The 23,800-nt window shown below is 49.6% G+C and overlaps 1 protein-coding gene across 2 annotated transcripts; it reads left to right on the top strand.

The window, feature by feature from the left end:
- Window positions 1-1,906: 1,906 nt before the first annotated feature.
- On the top strand, window positions 1,907-22,824 carry LOC105479253 (striatin interacting protein 1). 2 transcript variants are annotated; one of them, XM_011737176.2, is made up of 21 exons: window positions 1,907-2,184; window positions 5,569-5,638; window positions 6,476-6,550; window positions 6,968-7,102; window positions 7,191-7,311; window positions 8,454-8,522; window positions 9,664-9,770; window positions 9,862-9,989; window positions 11,214-11,396; window positions 11,765-11,982; window positions 12,984-13,049; window positions 13,159-13,222; window positions 15,130-15,201; window positions 15,683-15,757; window positions 15,913-16,010; window positions 17,270-17,396; window positions 17,614-17,714; window positions 18,488-18,554; window positions 19,100-19,204; window positions 19,831-20,035; window positions 21,804-22,824. In XM_011737176.2, exons 1-21 carry the CDS (start codon window positions 1,912-1,914, stop codon window positions 22,049-22,051), a joined length of 2,607 nt encoding a protein of 868 aa, XP_011735478.1. In that variant the 5' UTR covers window positions 1,907-1,911; the 3' UTR covers window positions 22,052-22,824. The 2 variants fall into 2 exon arrangements, with proteins under 2 accessions (XP_011735478.1, XP_011735479.1); XM_011737177.3 differs by lacking the exon at window positions 8,454-8,522.
- The last annotated feature ends 976 nt before the right edge of the window (window positions 22,825-23,800 follow it).

Raw genomic sequence — 23,800 nt, 5'->3', positions numbered from 1 at the left:
TAACATCAGGGCTTTTGCATTTAGCCGTTTCCTCTGTCTGTGTGCCCTTCCTGGAACTTTGCAGGGCTTCTCCTCACTTCTTTCAGAACTCTTCTAAAATCACACCCTCAGGCCTTCCCTGGGCAGCATGCTTGTATTATAGCCACATTCTCCGCTTCCACCAACCCGTCCCCCGCCCCACTGCCACCTTTTAACCTCTTAATTTTTGTTTCTTCTAACAAAGATTCTCTTCTTTGGCCTAAACTCTAGTCAGGCTCCTGTTAGTCCTCTGCCTGACTAGGCCTAACCCTTTGGGCTTCCCTTTCTGTCCTTGTTGAATCCAGTTTGTGCAAGAACTCTCCACTCTTGGCGTCCTAGTCCATTTTTTGTTGCTATAACAATACCAAAGAGGGTAATTTATAAAGGAAGGAAAGTTATTTTTTGCAGTTCTGGAGTCTGGGGAGCCTAAAGTCGAGGGGTTGCATCTGGTGAGGGCTTTCTTAAACTGCATGGTAGACAGCCTCTCACGATGAGAGAGCAAGAGCATGTGTGCCAGCTCAGATCACTCGTCTTCTTCTTACAAAGCCACCAGTCCCATCACAGGGGTCCTACCCTGATGATTTTATCTAATCCTAGTTACCCCGTCAAGGCTCCACCTCCAAATACTATCAATATATGAACTTTAGGATTGAGTTTCCAACGTATGGAATTTGGGGGACACAGTCAAACCATAGCACTCGGTATCTGACCACCCTCAACATCTTAGCACCCTGTCCTGCTTTCAGCAATAATCCTGTTAGGTCAGTTTAGCAAGAAACTTCTTATCCTTGATGTTTCTCTTAGTAGTTTTTGTCAGGCCTCTGAGCCCAAGCCAAGCCATTGCATCCCCTGTGACTTGCACATATACGCCCAGATGGCCTGAAGTAACTGAAGAATCACAAAAAACGTGAAAAAGGCCCTGCCCCGCCTTAACTGATGACATTCCACCCCAAAAGAAGTGAAAATGGTCGGTCCTTGCCTTGAGCGATGACATTATCTTGTGCCTGGCTCATCCTGGCTCAAAAAGCTCCCCCACTGAGCACCTTTTGACTCCCACTCCTGCCCGCCCGAGAACCCCCCTTTGACTGCAATTTTCCTTTACCTACCCAAATCCTGTAAAACGGCCCCACCCTTATCTCCCTTCGATGACTCTCTTTTCAGACTCAGCCCGCCTGCACCCAGGTGAAATAAACAGCCATGTTGCTCAGACAAAGCCTGTTTGGTGGTCTCTTCACACGGTCGGGCATGACAGTTTTCCATCCGCTGACCCTCATCCTGCTCTTTGGTTATAAATCTCCACTGTTTCTTGTTGGAGTCAGAGTTGAGTCTAATTCCTCTTCTTCACTGCAAGGTCTGGTTGTAGTGGTCCCTGTAACTATCACCATGGGCTCTCTTACACAAAGTCTGCCTTACCATCTTTAATTAGTGCCGTGAACAAATTTTCCTTTAACACTTTTCAGCATTTATTTCTCTGTATTTGTCTATTGTTTGTCTGACTCACCAAGCACTGTTATGTACCATGACTGCAGACACTTGTTCCTCATTTTATCCCACTGCTTGGTGCACAGGAGACATTTATCAAATGTTTGTTGAATGATTAGCACTTGTCACAACTGCAACTCTGTGAACTAGGATCCTATCCATTTTGTTCATTACAAAATTCCGCCTAAGCCTTGAACAAGGCTATCAGTGATAAGTGCAAAGCAATTTAGAGGAAGGAGGGGTAACTAAACTGAAGAAGCTCAGGGAAGCCTCACAGATAAAATTACTTCTAAACTGAAACTGAAAGTTGGGAGGAAAACTAAAAAGATCAACAACGGAAGGGCTGCAGACAGAATATCGCGAGGTGTTGGTCAGCCAAGATGGCTTCTGACACTGGCCGCCACACTTAATATGGCGGCCAGGGAAATTTCCTCGAGAAAATCACGCGAGACTTGCATCACGGCGGTTGTCCCCGAGTCAACCTGGGGGTGTGGAGCAGCCAAGATGGAGCCGGCAGCCGGCGGTCCGGGCCCACTGATCGTGAACAACAAGCAGCCCCAGCCTCCGCCACCTCCGCCGCCGGCAACCGCACAGCCACCACCCGGGGCACCGCGGGCCGGCGCGGGCCTCCTTCCTGGGGGCAAAGGCCGGGAGTTCAACCGCAACCAGCGCAAAGACTCGGAGGTCAGGAGCTTCGGGGGGCGAGGCTCGCACCCGGGCGGGCGGCGTCGGGGGTCCCGGGCCCGAAGCCACTGTCGGGACCAGGTTGGGCTTCCCAGAGGGCTCGGTAGAGCCCGGCCGAGAACTGTCAGTATACAGCGAAAGGAGCAGGAAGCGAGGCTCGCAGCTCCTGGGGTCGAGGGCATGAAGCTGGGGTCCTTGCTAGAGCTCCGCCGCCCGGGAGACCTTCCGGGAGCCGGCAACTGCTGGTTTGCTCCCTTGGGCCCCGGCTGTGGGCGTGGCCTCGAGGCCCCAGCCCCTGGGGAAGCCGCCTTCGCGCCAGCTCGGGGCCGAGGAGTCGGGGGTCTGGGTGCACTCCAGGGCGCTGGGCGGCCGCGTCCCCAACCTAATCATCTCGGGCCTCTGCCCCTGGCACGCGGGCGCCAGCTCCTGGGTCCTGCCGCGTACAGAGGAAGGCGCTTGTGGGCAGGAAAGGTACCGGCGAGGATCTAGAAGGCAGTTAGAGCCGGACCGAGCTAATTATCACTGAGAGTATTGCGCTGCCGTAGGTTCCGAGAGTAGGAGGAGGAAACATGCCCTGTTCTGACCTGAGCCAGATCAGGCCGTGGGGTTGACAGTGCCTGTGGTGGGTGTTGTGCCCAGTGCGCCTGCTACTGAACTGATAAAGATGAGAAATAGACATTTTAAGCGTCCGTTAGGACCCAGCATTCATTCGTCTCGCCAGTGAGCCGTTCCTGCCGTTCTGGAGATGGCATAGTCTGGAGCTGACTAGTAACCTCACCCCAAGTTAAAGAATTCCTCCCACTACCTCCCTTTGCAGAATTCATGAATGAAGATACTCATGTCACGGCGTTTTAGGGCTTCTTAATCAGCAGGTTCCCAGAGCACTTACTATGCCATCTCCTAGATTGATCAGCAGCCAACCTGATCAGCCAAGTTAATGAGAGGGAATTCCTCATTGTCCAAGCATAATGTACCAATTCATACCGAAGAGCGATGATACTATCTTTAGACCTGTGAAATCAGTTCCTCAGAAGCTTTTATTTTTTGTTAGCAAGCCTAAACCCCTGAGAAAACATGTCAACAATTGGCAAGCCCGAAGTAGACGTAATTTGAGCTTGGAGTGAATTCTTTGAAAAAACAATGACACTGACCTTTTAGGAGCCCTTGCATGGTGGGATGATGGACATCAGTGGTAACTACTCAGTTTTTCAAGTGTGGAAGTTTACAAAAGTGGAGGGGGGTGAACCTACCTTCATCATGAGAGGAGTTATTTTGAAAAATGGTTTAAAATTTGTCTGAGTAGCTATGAATGGTCAAATAAATACCCTTTGATGAATTTTTAATTTCTCTTTTTACCCTTTAATTTCCACATAGCGGACGGGTCCAGTGGCTCAGGCCTGTAATCCCAGCACTTGGGGAGGCCGAGGCGGGCGGATCACCTGAGGTCAGGAGTTCCAGACCAGCCTGGCCAATGTGGTGAAACCCCATCTCTACTAAAAGTACAAAAATTAGCCAGGCGTGGTGGCAGGAGCCTGAGACAGGAGAATTGCTTGAACCTGGGAGGCGGAGGTTTGCAGTGAGCCGAGATTGCACCATTGCACTCCAGCCTAGGTGACAAGACTGAAACTCTCCCCGTCTCAAAAAAAAAAAAATTTCCACATAGACTGATTACATGAAAGACCAGTCAAATAGACACATTTAAGCAGAGACCTGTCTAAATCCATTTCTTTAGAGAGGCTGCCGGGCGCGGTGGCTCAAGCCTGTAATCCCAGCACTTTGGGGGGCCGAGACGGGCGGATCACGAGGTCAGGAGATCGAGACCATCCTGGCTAACACAGTGAAACCCCGTCTCTACTAAAAAAATACAAAAAACTAGCCGGGCGAGGTGGCGGGCGCCTGTAGTCCCAGCTACTCGGGAGGCTGAGGCAGGAGAATGGCGTAAACCCGGGAGGCGCAGCTTGCAGTGAGCTGAGATCTGGCCACTGCACTCCAGCCTGGGCGACAGAGCGAGACTCCGTCTCAAAAAAAAAAAAAAAAAAAAGAGAGGCTGATTCCGTGATCTTTCTTTAGTCATAGCTGAAATCGGTAGTTTGGGAGCCTGATCAGTGAATGCCTGGAGGAGAGGGAGGCTGACATTTGATGAGAGCTCACTGTGTACTACATAATTTTGATTAGTCCTTAAAAATCTTCAGAGTAGATTTTCATCATTGCCATTCAATGAGTGAAGAAACTGAAGCTCAATAACTTGTCAAAGTGTACACTGTGTTGTCTCTGAACACAATGTGGAGTTCTTGTTTGTGGGTATGTTTTTTGTTTTGCTTTGTTTTTTTGTTTTGCTTTGTTTTGTTTTGAGACAGAATCTCCCTCTGTCACCCAAGCTGGAGTGTAGTGGCGTGATCTTGGCTCACTGCAACCTCTACCTATGGGGCTCAAGCGATTCTCCTGCCTTAGCCTCCCCAGTAGCTGGGACTACAGGCACGACCCACCATGCCTGGCTAATTTTTATGTTTTTATTAGAGATGGGGTTTTACCATGTTGGCCAGGCTGGTTTCAAACTCCTGACCTCAAATGACCTGCCCACCTCAGCCTCCCAAAGTGCTAGAATTACAGGCGTGAGCCACCTCGTCTGGCCATTTGTGGGTATGTCATTTTGTGGCTGGTCTTTGTCTTCCCAGGTAGATTGTAATTAAACCTAAGGACTTTACCTATTTGTTTCTCACTTCTCTCTTCCCAGTACAAGCCTTCCAAGATGGTGTGTTCTCAGTAATCACCTATTTCCAACAGGAAAAAGACTGTCTTTGTCACATTCTCTCTTATATGTGGGAGGGAAGTTGATCTGTTTGGCGGTGGCCTTCTTTGTCAGTTCTCACTGAAATTTGAGACAAAGGCGGGGAAAGCTGAGGGTTTCAATACTTATTTTTGTCCTGAGCTGTTGACAGCTCACTAGCCAGAAAGAAGTTAAGACTTCTGGAATCTTAGCATCACGTGGAATGGTCATTTACTGCACAAAATACATAGAAACCTTGTATTTGTTCATTTAACAAATATGTGAGTATAAACCATTCATTCATTCACTTATTCATGCCAAATACTATGCTGGACCTTGTGAAATCATTGGTAAGCTAAATGGATGATGTTCTTGTTCTCAGGGAACTTGCAGTCTTGTGGAAAGGCAGACACTAAACACATCCTATAATGATAAGTTATGATAAGTGCTCTGAAGGAAAGGTATAGGATACTCTGAGAGGTTTTAGGAAACAAAATGTGAAAAAACATCAGAAAAGTGGAGGCACTGGTGTCCTGTAACAACAGCATCTCGAAGCATGTGTTTCTTTGACAAACAGCATGATCCTTTTTCCTAAAGCTCTCTCCTCTTGTCAGCAGGGCTATTCGGAGTCACCAGACCTGGAGTTTGAGTATGCTGACACAGACAAGTGGGCTGCAGAGCTCTCGGGTAAGGCAGGGACCTTTGTGTTATTTGGGGGTAGTTTTTTCCTTATTGGTCTTTAAGAAAATTAAGAATGAATATCATTTAGGGCTTCATTGCTTTCCCTAGTTAGTTCTATCAGATAGATATATGTGTGTGTATGTATATGTGTATATATGTAAATATAGTGCATATATGTATACGTATATATGTGTGTATATATGCATATATGTGTGTATATGTGTGTATATATGTATGTGTGTATATGTATATGTGTATGTATATATGTATATATATGACATATTAGTTATTTGATTCAAGCCTTGTGTATCTTATAACTTTGTGTTGTCCTTTACTTTTATGAAGCTGACTAGAGCCCAGTCCCATTGTGAGACAGTGATGTTCCTTGGCTATCCACTGTGACCCTGATAGTGGTCTCTCCTCCAGCAATGGGTCATGAGGGATGCCTGCATCTGTGCCCATCTGCTGCTGCCACTGCCACTCTCATGTAATGCGAGGTCGGTGTAAGCTGCTTCTCCAGCCTCTGTAATACATGTCCTGCTCAAGAGGTAGCAGCCACTTGAGAGGCGCATCCCAGGTGGCCGTCAGCCCTGGCATGGCATGGTGGGATGGATGCACATCGGACAGGAAGTGTCCAGATGGCATTCTGGCACTCTGGTTCTCTCTATTGTGCACATTAGAGAACTAAGATCCCCTTCATAATTAGAGAGCTTATTCCAGGAGTCACTATGACTCAGGGCCAGAGTTGAGAGTGGAAGCAAATGCCTTGCCTTCTCTGCACATGTGAGACTTGGTGTGCAATGCAGACATGGAACCAATGGTGATGAGACTTTGTTCCAACAGAGCTTTACAGCTACACGGAAGGGCCAGAATTCCTGATGAATCGAAAATGCTTTGAGGAGGACTTCCGGATCCATGGTGAGATGATTTCCCCCACTTCTTGCTTCCTTTGCCCTGCATGATGAGAGCTGCAGGTTTCTTTTAGGCATCTGAATGACCTGAGTCATCCTTGAACGGCCTGAGAAGCCTGCTGAACCCTGATGGTTCAAAGCCAGATACATGTAGAGTGGGCTTGTGGCACATCCGTGGGGGCTTTTCAGAATGTGCAGATTGGGGGAGGAAAAAAAAATTCATGTGATTAAAATTGCGCCCAAAATACCAGCGTTTCAGTTTGGAAATCAAATTCATAGGGCAGCAGTATGATCTTACCACTTACATAGGGGGTAACTTGTCTTTCTGGTCCTATGGCAGTCCTGAAATTGGTGAGTTAACATGGGTCCATGCCATTGTGAATATTTTTCTAGGCTCAGGTGTAACTGGTTTCTTGCCCTGCAGTGACAGACAAGAAGTGGACTGAGCTGGACACCAACCAGCACCGGACCCATGCCATGAGGCTCCTGGATGGCTTGGAAGTCACTGCCAGGGAGAAGAGACTTAAGGTGGCTCGAGCAATTCTCTATGTTGCTCAAGGTATTGAGTGGACCTCCCCAGGATTCCCTAGCACCTCTGCCCACTCAGATGCAGGGAGGGGCTCAGTGAACTGAACCCTGTGTTGCAGGCACGTTTGGGGAGTGCAGCTCGGAGGCAGAGGTGCAGTCCTGGATGCGCTACAACATCTTTCTCCTCCTGGAGGTGGGCACGTTCAATGCTCTGGTGGAGCTTCTGAACATGGAAATAGAGTGAGCATTTTTGAGAGGCTGAGTAGGGAAGGGGAGGCTGGGGTGGGAAGGGGGACACAGCTTGCAGAACTAACTGGCTTTGAGAGGGTTAAATGGGCCACATGGGGCAGAAAGTCTGGTCCCAGGCTGTGTTCTGACCACCTGGGTTGAATAATGGAGTTGGTCACTTACACCTTGAAGATTAATGGAGACTAATGACAGGTCCCTGCAGCTCCCTGATGCCAGAATTTTTACACCAGACAGGGTAGGCCCTACCCCGGTTTTGCGGGGCTGCTCCTCAGAAGGAGACTCCTCACTTTGAGCTCTCTTTTGAACCTGTAGACTCTGCTGTGTTCGCCCTGCAGTTCCCCGCTTGGCAGGAGGCCAGGCACAAGACTGACACATGGGCTCAACCAGTGCCTGGCCTTGCCTGTGTCACCTTTGTCCAGTGGACAGGTCAGCTGCTGCTCATCTAAGGATAACGCCATCAATGATAATAGCTAAGACCACTCACTGAGTGCCTATGTGTCCCAGGCATTGTTCTCAGGATATTACAGGTGCTAATTCATGTTAAGGATATAGGTACTGCTATCATCCCCATTTTACAGATGAGGAAACTAAGGCACAGTTAGAGCCAGGATTCAAACTGTGGCAGTCCAGTGCACGACTGGGTTTTTTTTGCTTTTTTGTCTTTTGTTTTTTGTTTTTTGGGGTTTTTTTTGAGAGTCTTGTTCTGTTGCCCAGGCTGGAGTGCAATGGCGCGAACTTGGCTCACTGCAACCTCTACCTCCTGGCTTCAAGCAATTCAAGCAATTCTCCGGCCTCGGCCTCCTGAGTAGCTGGGATTACAGGTGCCCGCCACCACACCCGGCTAATTTTTGTATTTTTAGTAGAGATGGGGTTTCGCCATGTTGGCCAGGCTGGTCTCAAACTCTTGACCTCAGGTGATCCACCCGCCTCGGCTTCCCAAATGGTGTTGGGATTACAGGCGTGAGCCACCGTGCCCAGCCATGGCCTGGGTTCTTAGCCATCGTATCCTGTGGCTTCTTGTGCAGTCCAAGCATGTATCACAGGATTTTGTGTCCCCATTGGTCAGTACTTGTCAGGGACATCACTTATCTTCCTTCTTGGAGGAAGATGCTGACTCTCAAAATCTCTTGCAGCAACAGTGCCGCCTGCAGCAGTGCTGTGAGGAAGCCCGCCATCTCCCTGGCTGACAGCACAGACCTCAGGTGAGGCAAGCAGCAAGCCTGGGCTTCCGAGCGTTAGTCAGAGATGAGATCAGAGCAGGGTGTGGGAGGCTGGCTGTGGGTGTCCTTGCTGTGTGTGCTTCTGTACACGTCATCTGCACGTTTGATGGGCCCACTGTGAATGCTTAGTAGGAACTGCTGAGGGCTCATCCTAGGTGGGGCTCTGGGTTGAGACTCCCAAAGGCAATCCAGGGTCAGGTGACTTAGAGCCACAGCTAAGTGTGGGCCTCCTACTCACACTGTTACTCAGGACCCAGTTGTGGGTGTTTTGTATTTGGGTGAAACACTTGATAATGTTCCCAGGGCTCCCGCCGCCTTGTGTACACAGCTTGATCCTCATCTTCACTGGGTTAGACCCGACAGCTTCCTAATGTTTCATAGCTGCCCAGGAGCTCACAGCAACTGCTGAACACCAAGATCACCCTTCAGTTTTTGAAGGTTGAAATCTGGCTCTTTTTATGAATTTGGAAGTTTTTAGACTAGGTGGTTGTAGTGTTCCCTCCTAGGTGTTAGGATCCCTGGGTGTCACCTCTCAGCTCCTGCTTTCCACTTCCTCATCAAAAACCCTGTTTCTGTTCTCGCTGTGACCCCGTTCTGCTTTGACCCTATAGCTCACTACCATCTCTGGTGCTTTTCTTTTCAGGAAGCTTAGGGCGGTAAATGCTTTTGGCCATTCTTGTTCATATTCATTTATTCAGCTACCATTTATTAATTTTTTTTTTTTTTTTTGAGACGGAGTCTCGCTCTGCCGCCCAGGCTGGAGTGCAGTGGCCGGATCTCAGCTCACTGCAAGCTCCGCCTCCCGGGTTCACGCCATTCTCCGGCCTCAGCCTCCCGAGTAGCTGGGACTACAGGCGCCTGCCACCTCGCCCGGCTAGTTTTTTGTATTTCTTAGTAGAGACGGGGTTTCACCGTGTTAGCCAGGATGGTCTCGATCTCCTGACCTCGTGATCCGCCCGTCTCGGCCTCCCAAAGTGCTGGGACTACAGGCTTGAGCCACCGCGCCCGGCCACCATTTATTAATATTAAGCCCCTGCTTTGTGTAAGCACTTTGTTAGACACTAGGGTGCTCCTTCGACCCCCCCACCGCCCTACTTCATTGTGAGCTGGCTCTTGTCCTCAGGGTCCTGCTCAACATCATGTACCTGATAGTGGAGACCGTTCACCAGGAGTGTGAGGGTGACAAGGCTGAGTGGAGGACCATGCGGCAGACCTTCAGAGCCGAACTGGGTAGGACCCTGGGGATCCTCTCTAGAGGCCCTGCCTGGAAGCTGAGGCGGAAGGCTTTGGGAGGGTCCTGATACCTTTGTGTCACCTCCAGGCTCCCCGCTGTACAACAGTGAGCCGTTTGCCATCATGCTGTTTGGGATGGTGACCAAATTTTGCAGTGGTCACGCCCCTCACTTCCCCATGAAGAAAGTTCTCTTGCTGCTCTGGAAGACAGTATTGGTGAGCACCTACTTGGAGGAGAACTCAGGTGCTAGGGGATGGGCAGTAAGGAGACTGTTCCTTGAATATCCTTTTGAATATTGAATTATGTGACTATAAAACTGCTTTGGTAAAAAAAAAAAATTATTTAAAAAGCGCTAAAAGAGATGACAAAGTAAGTGCCACTATTGTCCCTTTGTAGCCAATGAGGACATAGGCCTTGAGTCAGAACAGACTGTTGGCTCCCTGACTCCTGGAAGATGTTTTCTGTCATAGAACAGCTCTCCCCCAGACAAGCTGCCTCTCAGCAAGCAGCTCTGGACCTGGAGTTTGTAAAGGGATTTAAGGCAAAGTTAAAGCTGGTGTAATTGGGGCCCTGGTAGGATGTCACTTGAAGGGGCAAGCGTGAGCCCTGAGCCAGCCTCCATTTTCTTCAGGGTATGGTGTCAACCCGACTCTGTGTCTAGGTAGGGAGGGACTGGGTGCCAGCGTGGGCCGTCCAGCACACTGGGCTTTGGAGCATTGTTAGCAGCCAGGCCATGCCAGGAGGCCTTCCCAGGAGGAGTGGCATGGGGGAGGCAGTGGAGGTGGGTTGGGCCTCTGTTACACTGGGGCTCATCCTTCCTTTCAGAATGGGTCAGCTCTGGAGCCAGGGCTCAGTAAGTGTAGGATTTCTTGAGTCATTGACGCATTTTTATCTTGGCCACACATCCTGTTCTTCACAAAGCCTTGCTAAGGCCAGAGAGGAAAGCTGAACTGCTCAGAAACAGCAAAACTAAGCAATCTAAAATTGCTGCATGGTGCTGGGGTTTCTGTTTCTTGGGAGATGTTTAGATGAAGCTTTTTTTTTCTTTTAAATGTGAGCAACCAACTGTATTTCCAGTTTGACTTGGAAAGACTCGCATGTACAACTCGTGAAACATGAGTCTCACCAACTTTTCTAGGAACTTGCAGGGTTAGGCTCTTTGCTTTTTAAATGAAGAGTATGTCATAGGTGCAGAGTTAGTGTATCTGCACTAGGGTCAGTCAGCCTGCATCTCTACTCTTTCCTTGTTCCTTTTTCTCTTTTCCCTTGCGGATGTCGCAGAATTCTCCTCGGGAGTGGCTTCAGTCCGTTGTTCAGGGGTTGCCTGGGTCTCTATAAAGACGTGGGTCATGATGTGGTGCTTCTGAGCCCAACACAATGGTCAGGGACCAGCCTGTGGACACGTTGACTCTGGCTCTGCTTCCCTGTCTGTAATGCAGTGCACGCTGGGCGGCTTTGAGGAGCTGCAGAGCATGAAGGCTGAGAAGCGCAGCATCCTGGGCCTCCCCCCACTTCCTGAGGACAGCATCAAAGTGATTCGCAACATGAGGGCAGCCTCTCCACCAGCATCTGCTTCAGACTTGATTGAGCAGCAGCAGAAACGGGGCCGCCGAGAGCACAAGGTGAGGGTGACAGAGGTCCCTGTGACTCCTGAGGGCCCTCAAGGTGTATGCTTGCAGCAGCACAGTCCTTGGAGGAGCAGGGCTGCTGGAAATGATCTCTGATCAACCAGTCAGAATCATGCCTCCACGGCAAGGACACTTTGTCCCCAGCTCTGGTCCAGTTTATGGTGGGTGCTCAGCACGTGGTGCTTTTGAGGGACTGGAGCAAGAAGTACTTGATGGTGTGGCCCCCGTCTTGACTCCCCCTCTGGTTTTTCCACTGTTCCTGCCTCTACCTGACACCCCTGTGCGCTGTGTCTCCTCCAGCCGCACTTCCCTAGTCTGCATCCTCAATTGGCTCTTGTCTCATCTCGCTTCCCTGGTTTCAGGCTCTGATAAAGCAGGACAACCTAGATGCCTTCAACGAGCGGGATCCCTACAAGGCTGATGACTCTCGAGAAGAGGAAGAGGAGAATGATGATGACAACAGTCTGGAGGGGGAGACGTTCCCCCTGGAACGAGATGAAGTGATGCCTCCCCCACTACAGCACCCACAGACTGACAGGCTGACCTGCCCCAAAGGGCTCCCCTGGGCTCCCAAAGTCAGGTGAGTCTCAGACCTCCAGAGCACTCATAGCTCCTGAGGCCAGAGCCCTCACACCCTCAGGCCTGCCGCCTGGCCTGCGTCACCGTGTGTGGTCCTCTGCAGGGCAGGCTGACCGTGGCTCTGGGATGAGGCTCTCTTAAAGCGCCTGGTGCTGTCCTGAGGGTCTCAGGGAGGCTAGCCTTGCTGGTCTCACACAACATGGCCCCCATGTGGCTACTGAGTCAGTAATTGGAGTTAGCTCTTGGTTAGACATGCTAGTGAAGGGGGATAGGAAACAAATAAAAACAAAAGCATTTAAGCAAACATGTCCCCACCCCTCCCGGGGTTGTATATGATTTTTAAGGGAAAAATGATAGATTAAGGAAGAGTTTCTTTAGAGCCATAATGAAAATGTTTGAGATATATGTGGGTACATCGATGGATGGGAAGGTACCTGGAGATATATAAATGGTGTCTGTTTGATAGGCAGCAACTTAAGAAATAGATGGACATGTGAGAGGATATAGAAGTCACTTTCTTGATCCAGGTAAAGCCTCAGTTTTCAGTGATCTGTGAAGGGAATGCAAAACAGATCATCAGAAAATGCAAGGTATGCTGATTGTTTGGGATAGGAAAATGTGACCTACATGAAAAATCAGTAGCCTGTAGCTTTAATTGTTTAACAAAGTTTTAGTATTTAAGAAAGTCTGTTGACAAACCTGTTCATACTATGTGAATAAAGTATGTTTTTAAGTTTAATGTATCTCTTTAATTTTATGAATAAACTAGTTAACATGTAATATATTTCCAGGTTATTGATCCAGCAAAATTATAAGAAACATTAAAATACACTGAAAATTTCTATTTTTTCCCTTTTTTGAAAGAGAAAAACAGTTGTGGGAGACTTTTTCTTCTCCTGGCTTCACAGTTTCTGGATGCTCTATGTTTTTGTTAACTGTAACACTTTGAAATAGCATTTGCTAAAAACCTTTTTCTCTCTCTTTTTTTGGGGGATGTGGCAGAGAGAAAGATATTGAGATGTTCCTCGAGTCCAGCCGCAGCAAATTTATAGGTTACACACTAGGCAGGTGAGTAGAAGCCAAGTTCATTTTGCTGTTAGCTCTCCCAGCCTTTGGTGTTTGGGATCCCAGGTGAATTAATGTCGAGGCTCAACACAGGGCCTTCTTTATTCTCCAGTGACACGAACACAGTGGTGGGGCTGCCCAGGCCAATCCACGAAAGCATCAAGACTCTGAAACAGGTGAGTGGCTTTGGGTGAGCATTTGGCTTGTTTGGTCCGAAGTGAGTAAAGTGAAACCAGCCTGTAGGGAGAAGCCTTTTAAGACTGTTGTCTGCCTGCAAGAACCTGGGGTAGAGGCCAGGGTGGACTTTGGAATAATCTTGCAAACAGTCTTTCATAACTTTTGCTTGTTTTATTATAAGTTTTACTTGTTTTAGCTGAGCTTTTGTTTGGGACTGACTGGAAAGTCTTTAAAGATTGTATTACCTGACCACTGGGCACCAAGGCATACGCCTGTAGTCCCAGCTACTGAAGAGGCTGATGCAGGAGGACTGTTTGAGCACAGGAGATCAAGGCTACAGTGAGCTATGATCATGCTCCTGCACTCTAGCCTGGGCCACAGAGTGAGACCTGGATTCTTTAAAAAAAAAAAAAAAAAAAAAAAAAAGGATTATATTACTTGACAGTTGTTGGAATTCTACAGAGCTCAATAAATAACCCTCCTTTTCCTTGCCCACGTTCTCAGGCAGTTGAAATAGAGGAGTAGGCAGATGGAGATTGTAATGCCAACTTTATAGCTCATAGAGCCGTGGAGAATGAGGCTTAAGAACGCAGCAGTAGTGTCCTAATACATTGTTTCAGAATTAGGCAGAGATACCTACCAGTCCCAGGCAGTGCGGGCAGGAGAAGAGAGCACAGACTCTCAGCAGGCAGACAGGTTCTAAAGGGAAAAGAGAAGAGTGGAGCCAAGGCTGCCCTGTGTCCCCTCCCATACTCTCTGATCAGAGAAGGGAGCAGTGAGTGTCTGGATGGGGCAGAGAGAGATGAGGGGTGTTTGGCAAACCTCTGTCCCTCCACATAGGAGAGAACATTAAGAGTGGGGAAGAAGGTCGAGCGTGGTGCCTCAAGCCTGTAATCCCAGCACTTTGGGAGGCCGAGACGGCAGATCACGAGGTCAGGAGATCGAGACCATCCTGGCTAACACGGTGAAACCCCGTCTCTCCTAAAAAATACAAAAAAACTAGCCGGGCAAGGTGGAAGGCACCTGTAGTCCCAGCTACATGGGAGGCTGAGGCAGGAGAATGGCATAAACCCGGGAGGCAGAGCTTGCAGTGAGCCGAGATCCAGCCACTGCACTTCAGCCTGGGCAACAGAGCAAGACTCCGTCTCAAAAAAAAAAAAAAAAAAAAAGAGTGGGGAAGAGGCATCTCCCCTAACAGCTGTCTGGAGTGAAACTGTTGATATGTTTTGAAATATATTTTTGGAATTGGTAGTACTAAGTGGTCTCTCTGCAGCTAGGCATTTTGAGTATTTGATTTTGCTTTCAGTTTTTCCTCCTGTCACTGTAGCTATCTGAAAGCCTGTTTCCCTCCTTTAATTTACTTTTTTTTTTATCTACTGTGGGCTTCCTACTCTAGTTGCAAGAGGAAGGGGCCCATTTAGAAAAATATTTTGGGGCCAGGCATGGTGGCTCATGCCTACAATCCCAGCACTTTGAGAGGCCAAGGTGGGTGGATCACCTAAGGTCAGGAGTTCAAGACCAGCCTCACCAACATGGCAAAACCCCATCTCTACTAAAAATACAAAAATTAGCCAGGCATGGTGGTGCACGCCTGTAGTCCCAGCTATTTGGGAGGCTGGGGCAGGAGAATTGCTTGAACCTGGGAGGCGGAGGTTACAGTGAGCCAAGATCATGCCACTGCAGTCCAGTCTGGGCAATAGAGGAAGACTCTATCTCAAAAAAAAAAAAAAAAAGAAAAGAAAAAGAAAAATGTTTGGGTTTGGGATTTTAGTTAGGGATTTTTGTGGTGACTTATCCTCTTTCAGAAGACTGTTTGAAGACAAATGTGTGGGGCTTTTGCTAGAGTGCAGGGAGTTTGGCCAGAGAATGTTCTCCCCAGCCCTTCTTTTCCCATCTCTCCCTCCAGCACAAGTACACGTCGATTGCAGAGGTCCAGGCACAGATGGAGGAGGAGTACCTCCGCTCCCCTCTCTCAGGGGTAAGTTGGAGGTCCTCTTCAGCCACCAGGATCCCCAGCTCTTCCCAGGCATTGTGCTGGGATTAGACCACAAGGTTGCCCCAGGCCCTGCCCTCAAAGAACTCCCAGTCCACCTCCCAGTGCAGAGGGTGACACAGGTCTAGTGCAGGGTTAAGAATACAGACTGAGTCAGGAACCTGCCTCTTATGCCTGGATCTACGACTTTGTGGATGACAACTTAAGCCAGTTACTGGGTGTCTCTACGCTTTATTTCCTTGTGTGTGAAATAGGAATAATAATACCTTTATAGGGTTATTATAATAAGAATGAACTGAGTTATTACAAGTAAAATGCTTGGCACATTGTGTTCAGGGTTTGCTGTTATCATTAACAACATTATGTACATCACTGTCTACAGGTTTTCCTCCAGCCAGCTAGCAAGCTGGCTCAGGAGATTGTATTCTGGGCTGGGGTTTTATGCTTGTACCCATTATGTTAAAAGGGAGAAGAAGAAGTTGAGCAAGTCCCTGCAGAAACCCTCTACCAAGGCTTGCTCCCCAGCCTGCCTCAGTATATGGTGAGTGGCGCTTGCAGTGGGACCCTCCCACTACAGTGGCCTTAGAGTGGGCTCTGCCCTCCTCCTGCCACCTGTGGACCAACAGAAGGACTGCTCAGAGCTTAATTTTGGCCCTGGGCTCTCAGACCTGTGTCTGAATGGTCTACTCTTCCCAGATTGCCCTCCTGAAGATCCTGTTGGCTGCAGCACCCACCTCAAAAGCTAAAACAGACTCAATCAACATCCTAGCGGATGTCTTGCCTGAAGAGATGCCGTGAGTATCGTTCTGTGAATGGAGCAGGTGGGGCAGAAGATAGATGGAGAAGGGCAGACGTTTTCCTCTTGTCAGGTTGGTTGTTATTGGCCCAGCTTCTCTACAGGTTAAATGTAGGTATTTTTGACTCAAAAAAAAAGGAAACTACTAGATTAAAGAGTTTCACTGGTTAGGGAGATGGCTTGGTCCTGTTGGCCTGGATTCTAGTGTAGACTCTGCCACTGAGCGAACTCCTGAGTGAATTGGGGAAAGTAATTTCCTCCTCTGTAAAATGAATGGGGCCACCCTGGACATTGCCCCAAAGCCGCCCTCTCCAAAGCCGCCCTCTCCAGCTGTGATCGGGACACCGGGATAAGGAGGGTTAGCTTGTAGACAGCTTGCCAGCAATAGCTGAACCTGTGCCAGGTATAGAGACGTCCCTTTTCGCCAGTAAGCGGACGCGCAGAATGCTGGCAAATGGCTCAGGGTGATAGAGTGAGATTCTTCAGAGCTCTTCTGCGCTGGGCCCTGTACTCGTTTTTCATGTGAGAGTACAGATTGAGATCATGTTCTACTTTGAGAAGGACCTGGACCTTGACCTGATCTCCTGCCTGCCTGGGCCGCCAGCCCTGAGTCCAGCTCCTGGGTGGCTGTGGCCCTGAAGTATGGCAGTGATGGCCAGGTGAAGGAGGAGGCAGGAATTGGCTAATACCAGAGGGAGAATCACAGAACACTAGGCCATCATGTGATGATCCTTGAAAAAAAGGTTCTAGAGTCATACTATATATTTGATTCATGGATTTCTCTTATAAGGAGGAATTCCTTTTATAAAGATGTACAGTGAGAAGTCCTGAATTAAGAAACTGATGTAACTCAGTGCTTCCTAAATTTATCTGACTCCAAAACCCTTTTTTCCATGACATGAAATTTGCCAATATGCTGGTATTCCACAGAACACATTTTGGAGAACTCAGGTTAATACGGCAGCAGAAGCTTAGGGGAGATCTTGGAAAGGAGAAGAAGTTCATTTTTAGAGGAAAGGCAGAGAAGCAGACTAAGAATGTATTTGAGGGCATCATGGGGAAGGAATAAATTGTGCCAGGCTACATTGCTTGGGAGGTGGATGGGGGAGCCCTGGGCTGACTTCTGAGATGTCCATGGGGTGAGTGGGGAGGTGGGAGTCTTTGCCCAGGGAGGCTCAGGAGTCCATCTTTTCTGTGGGCACCTAGAAAGGAGGTACTGCACATGCTGGTGGCTTACCCAGGCAATTATGTTTCCAGCACCACAGTGTTGCAGAGCATGAAGCTGGGGGTGGACGTAAACCGCCACAAAGAGGTCATTGTTAAGGCCATTTCTGCTGTCCTGCTGCTGCTGCTCAAGCACTTTAAGTTGAACCATGTCTACCAGGTACCCGCAGGGCTTTCCCTCCTGTCCTGTGGTCTGGGGCCTCGGGCACTACTGCTCCTCCAGCCCACAAGAACGGGGGCCTTGGCCTTTGACCCGCTTGAACTCTGCATGAATGTTCTAAGACATGGCCCTCCAGCCAAGGCCTTTCATCCCTGGAGGAAAGAAGGCAAGGTCCCAAGGGCCACGCCTTTTTTTTTTCTTCCCCTGTTGGCTTCAGTTTGAATACATGGCCCAGCACCTGGTGTTTGCCAACTGCATTCCTTTGATCCTAAAGTTCTTCAATCAAAACATCATGTCCTACATCACCGCCAAGAACAGGTGACGAGGGCCAGGGACCGTGAAGGGGTGGGTATGGTCAGACAGCAGAGTTCCCAGCTGGTATTTCCCACTGCCTCCATTTTTCCAGCATCTACGAGCCAGCGCTCTGCAAGGCATCAGGACACAAAGATAAATGAGACATGGCCCCTGCCTGTGGAGAGCCCAGTGTGTCAAATCTGAGTCTAGCTAGTCGTGCCCCAGGTGACTTGGCCTGTACCTGGGCAGGAGGGTTTTCATCCCGGGATCTAGTACTTTCTTCCCTGTCCCTTTTGTACTTTTTTTTTTGAGGAGACCATGGGCTGCTTGCTCTCTCTAAGGGGCTCGGCCATGTGCCCTGTAATGCCCTGTCTGCTGACTCTTAGCCCCTGCTGTTGGCCTGGTGCCAGCTATAGTTGACATTACTTGCTCGTCAGTGTGATATACCACAGGGCGCTGGCCAGACCCTGTCTCCAGAAAGGCTTGGCATCAATTAGTTGCCCTGAGCAATCTCCTCCCCAGCCCGGCACTGATGGCTATGGGGGAAGCTGTGAGGGTCTCTGCCCCTTACAAGATCAACCAGCTGGCCTCTGGCTACAGGAGTGCCTTACAAGTTCCCTTGTAGCAGATATTTCCTCGTCTTATAGCTGGGGAAACGGGTGGGACAGACCAGGTAGATTCCTACTTCTGCTCCAACAAGTGAGGGAGGAAGGCTGGGAACTGGCTCAGGCACGGCTGCTCCACTAGGCCCTGGGCCTTTGCTCATGGTGGGCACCTGGATCCTCTCCCCTCTGCAGCATTTCTGTCCTGGATTACCCTCACTGCGTGGTGCATGAGCTGCCAGAGCTGACTGCGGAGAGTCTGGTGAGTGGCTGGGCTCTCCTCGGCTGTCCCTTTGGCACCCGGGTTAGTGAGTAGAGAGCCTGCCTACCCCAACAGCACAGGAATAGAGGTGTCTCCCACAGGCGAAGTCACTGTGGAGTGCCCGGCTTTTAGAGCACTGTAAGTGTACAAAAGGGCCAGGAGGAGGGCTCTTGCAGAGCAGAGAGATTTGGATTTAGGGATTTGTCAGGGAGTGTGATCTTCAGGGGCTGCTGATCCAGAGCTCACCTCGTAGAGGGCTTCTCTCCCTCAACACTGGACTCAGCAGTAGGAGCCCTAGGGCAGCCCAAGGCTGCAGCTCCCAGTATCACGGTTCATGTTTCCTTCAGGAAAAGTCTGGGGAGCCTCCCTCTTCCCCTAGTCCCTGCCAGCTTCTGGGACGGAGTCCTGGGGCTGCTCTGAGAGCAGGGGGTTCCTGGTAGAGGCCTGAAGACCCGGCTCTTCTAAGATCATGTGTGAGGGACTTTTGGAAACTGCTGCACACACTGTAGCCGTGAGGGCTGATTGTTCCTGGGTTTACCCTGCAGGAAGCAGGTGACAGTAACCAGTTTTGCTGGAGGAACCTCTTTTCTTGTATCAATCTGCTTCGGATCTTGAACAAGCTGACAAAGTGGAAGCATTCAAGGACAATGGTAAGTGAGTCAGTGCATTCAGCAGGCTTGGAACTTGGAGCTCAAAGAAGAGTGCTGGGAGCAGGGAGTCCCTAGGGTGGGGCTCACTGTGCCTTCTCACTTAACTTTGCTGTAGCCATATCCTTGCATTTTATGGGCCAGTTCCCAGTTCCTTGATGAGTTTGATGAGTTGAACTGGAAGCTGGAAGAGGCCCAGTCATGCACTAAAACAAATCTACACTTATAGAAGAGCTTTTTCCATGTCATCTTAATCTTGATTGGTTACATAACCAGGGTTCTGAGAATCTTCCTTAACTCTGGGTCTGTGGATGCCTTTGGGGTGGGGAGGTCCTTGAATCCTCTGGTAACTTATGTGTACATGTACACAGGAATGTTTCTGGAAAGAATCCATAGCTTTCTTCAGATTCCAAAGTGACCCTTAGTTAGGGTGACCAACCATCCTGGTTTGCCTGGAACTCTACTGGTTTTAGCATTTGAAGTCCAATGTATTAGGAAACGCTTCAGTCCAAGGGAAACTGGGAAGGTTTGTCACCTTAACTTCCAAAGGGTTAAGCAGCAGCGTGACCAGGGCTGTATGCATTTATTTCTGTCTTCAGCTTGGGCTGCTTGCTTGTTTGCCTTCCCAGATGCTGGTGGTGTTCAAGTCAGCCCCCATCTTGAAGCGGGCCCTAAAGGTGAAACAAGCCATGATGCAGCTCTACGTGCTGAAGCTGCTCAAGGTACAGACCAAATACTTGGGGCGGCAGTGGCGAAAGAGCAACATGAAGACCATGTCTGCCATCTACCAGAAGGTGCGGCATCGGCTCAATGACGACTGGGCATACGGCAACGGTGAGGCTCTGCACTCAGTCACATTTGGGTGGGAGTGTGTCGGGCAAGGTGACATCTTCCACTCCCTGCCCGTGGTGCTCAGGTGCTTCTCTGCCCTGAGCTTCCCACCAAGGAACAGAAAGGAGCCCAGCTTCTGCTTTTGTAGCATCAGGATGGGCACTCTAGGAAGGACTTTGAGAAGCTACCCAGGCTTGGCATCTGCGATCATCCCCATCTCTCCCTGTACCTCCAAGTCATTCCTTTTCTAGAAATTGTCATAACACTATGTCCCCTCTTTTCATCCCCATTTTGGCCACCCAAACTTTTACAGCTCTTGACTGGCTTCCCTGCCTCTAGTTCCTTCCCCTCCATCAGTGTCTTAGATTTCCCTAGTGATCCTTTTTTACTTTAATTTTTTTCAAAGATGGGGCCTGTTTCAAAAATGGGGCTGTGTTGGCCCAGGCTGGAGTGTGGTCTCGGCTCACCATAACATCTGCCTCCTTAGTCTCCCGAGTAGCTGGACCGCAGGCACATTCCACTGTGCCCACCTAATTGTATCTTTTTTGTAGAGACAGGGTTTCACCATGTTTCCTAAGGCGTTTTTTTGTTTCTTTTTTTTTTTTTTTTGAGACAGAGATTCTGTCACCCAGGCTGGTTTGCACTGGCACGGTCTCAGCTCACTGCAACCTCCGCCCCCCGAGTTTAAGCAGTTCTCCCCCCTCAGCCTCCCAACTAGCTGGGACTACAGCTGGACTCCACCATGTCCAGCTAATTTTTGTATTTTTTGTAGAGATGGGGTTTCACCATGTTAGCCAGGCTGGTCTCGAGTTCCTGGCCTCAAGTGATCCACCCGCCTCGGCCTCCCAAAGTGCTGGGATCACAGGCGTGAGCCACTGTGCCTATCCTTCTCAGGTGGTTCTTGAACTCCTGGGTTCAAGGGATCCACCTGCCTTGGCCTCCCAAAGTGTTGGGATTACAGGCATGAGCCACTGCGCCCGGCACCCTAGTGAATCTTTTCAACATGCAGCTTCTGTGCTGTTACCTCCCTGAGTAAAATCCTTCATTAGCTTCCTGTTTCCCTTAGAATTAGATTCAGACTCAAGCATGAGGCTCCCTCGTCCTTTTTCATTATCCTCCTCTGTAATCTGACCCAGCTTCCTTTTCAACCTCGTTACCTGCTGTCAGTCCAGCCTCCATCATACCCAGAGCTCCAGGCACAAGGAGTGCTTAGTCCCCTAACATAGCTGTGTGGTTCCCACTGCTAGGCCTCTGCAGACGCTCTTCCTCCACCCGCAGGGTCTCCCCTGCCCGCCTGGGCTGCTCTATGTGGGTGTGTTGCCACATTGTTGCGTTTCTGGAGTATACCACCATGGCTAAATGACTGTGTCTGTACTCTCAGTGCCTTGTGAATGTGTGCAGGCCCACGGTGGCACACGGTACCTGGTCAGGGAGTTGAGAGAGAATGAGCAAATGAGAGGATTTCCAGGTTCCTCCCTCTGACCCCAGAGAGCTAGGGAGGTTGCCACTTTGAGAGAAATGTGTTGTACACATGACTCTCCCTCTCTGGGTCTACATAATCTCTACAGTATAAGCCTCTTTGTCGGTACTTCTGTCTTTTCTGCTTGTACTTGACTCTCCTTTGGATCTAGGAAGGAATTCCTAGAGCTCGGAGGTATCCTGCTCCTAGTTGACACTCAATATTCCTGGCCAGGCCCCTGAGCTGCAGTGAGTCCATGGGGAGCTGCTACAGGGCGTGGCTCCTAACTGTGTTCTTCCTGCTTTGTCTCAGATCTTGATGCCCGGCCTTGGGACTTCCAGGCAGAGGAGTGTGCCCTCCGTGCCAACATTGAACGCTTCAACGCCCGGCGCTATGACCGGGCCCACAGCAACCCCGACTTCCTGCCAGTGGACAACTGCCTGCAGAGTGTCCTGGGCCAACGGGTGGACCTCCCTGAGGACTTTCAGATGAACTATGACCTCTGGTTAGAAAGGGAGGTCTTCTCCAAGCCCATTTCCTGGGAAGAGCTGCTGCAGTAAGGCTGTTGGTTAGGGGACTGAAACAGAGAAAGGAGGATCTCAAGGTACCTGCAGGACTGTCCTAGTTCATGGCTGCAGTGCTCCCATTCCCCACCAGGTGGCAGCACAGCCCCACTGTGTCTTCTGCAGTCTGTCCTGGGCTTGGATGAGCCCAGCTTTACCTCCTATTGGTTCCCAGGGTCCAGCTCAGAAGCAGTCATCTCTGCCTGGGATCCATTCTTCCTTTATTTCTCCCACCCTCCTCTCTTGGACATGGTTGGTTTTGGCTCATTTCACAATCAGCCCAAGGCTGGGAAAGCTGGAATGGGATGGGAACCCCTCCACAGCACATCTAAATTTCAGGGGTCATGCTGATGCCTCCTGAGACACACAAATCCTTGCTTTGTCAGCTTGCAAAGGAGGAGAGTTTAGGATTAGGGCCAGGGCCAAAAAAAAATACAACGGTGTCTTGGTTGTGCTCTGGGGTGGGGGTGGGGGTTTTCTGTTGTTATTCCAGCCTCCTGCTATGTTATATGCAGAAGTAATTGCAGAGGCTCCTGCAGCTGCCTCCACACTTTGATTTTGGACAGGGACAAGGTAGGAAGAGAAGCTTCCCTTAACCAGAGGGGCCATTTTTCCTTTTGGCTTTGGAGGGCCTGTAAATACCTATATATAATTCTGTGTGTATTCTCCTGTGTCATGTTGGGGTTTTTAATGTGTTTGTGTATTCTGTTTACATTAAAAATAAGCAAAAATCATTCCCGTTGGCTTGTCTACGGGAAATATGGCCTCTACATGTCTCCTCCAGGTCTAGAAAGTGTTTTTTTCTGCTAACATTGCTGGTCACTGCTTGTCTTGCCAAGCTGCCTGCCTTTCCCATCCTGGGGGAAGAGAAGAGGGAGTTGGCATTTATCCAGTGTAAATTAACCCCACAGTAATCTGGGATTACTCTCACCCAACTCCAGGGCACTATCAAGGTTACTTTACTGAGACATTGTCCTGCACCCCTGGGTTTGCTGTAATTTCAGTAGGAGCCCCAGGTTTCTCTGGATCACATCACTGAGCTGGCCTCAGCCAAACCAGTGTCAGTGCTAGAGAGGGAGGGGCTAGGTCAAAGCAAGGGGGTCAGCTGCTCTAGGTCCTCCCTGGGGCAGGTGGTTGGGACTGAGCAGAAACTTCAGTACTCAGAGCGTAGGAAGCAGACTATCAGGAGTCAGGTTCATGTTGCCAGGAGCCAGGAGCCCCCTGTGGCTGAGAAAAAAGCAAGGAAAATCTTTGAAGTGGGTGTCAGTGGATACCTGGCGCCTACACTCTGGCCTCCAGACCCCTGGTTGCGTCTGCCTGAGAAGATATTACCGTTTTGATGCTGGTAAAAGGAGTGTTCCCTTTTTAGAATTCCTGGAAGCTCTCATTTTACCTGTAGGCAGTTGTTTTATAGGTTCTTAAGTCTTGAAGGGTCTTGACTTGTAAAGGAAACATGTTCTGGGGAGAATCTCCCCTTCGTTGGGTCTTGTGTTCAGTGCCTGCCTGACCTGGGACCTGCTGAGCCTCAGACAGGCCTTTTGATGTGCCAGCATGGTTAGGGACAGCAGGGGTGGAAGGCAGCAGTGTACTCCTGGTGGTCACACAGTCTGTGAGATGGGAAGTCCCATCTGTGACTGATGGGCCCTTTGCCCCAAAGTAACTTGTACAGGACAAGGGAATTGACACAGTTTATGTGTGGATGATGGATTTTCTGCTATTTCTTGCCAGGACTGGTAGGAAATATGT

Source organism: Macaca nemestrina, chromosome 1 (genome assembly GCF_043159975.1).
Source record: "Macaca nemestrina isolate mMacNem1 chromosome 1, mMacNem.hap1, whole genome shotgun sequence".
Lineage (NCBI taxonomy): Eukaryota > Metazoa > Chordata > Mammalia > Primates > Cercopithecidae > Macaca > Macaca nemestrina.
The sequence above is the reverse complement of the archived record's forward strand: the minus strand, read 5'-3'. Positions and strand labels throughout refer to the sequence as shown.

Coding starts and splice junctions, on each gene's coding strand:
- LOC105479253 (XM_011737176.2), top strand. CDS start 1,912: ATGGCGGCCAGGGAAATTTCCTCGAGAAAATCACGCGAGACTTGCATC. Junction 7,103..7,190: donor AATTCTCTATGTTGCTCAAG/GTATTGAGTGGA, acceptor CCTGTGTTGCAG/GCACGTTTGGGGAGTGCAGC. Junction 11,397..11,764: donor GGGGCCGCCGAGAGCACAAG/GTGAGGGTGACA, acceptor CCCTGGTTTCAG/GCTCTGATAAAGCAGGACAA.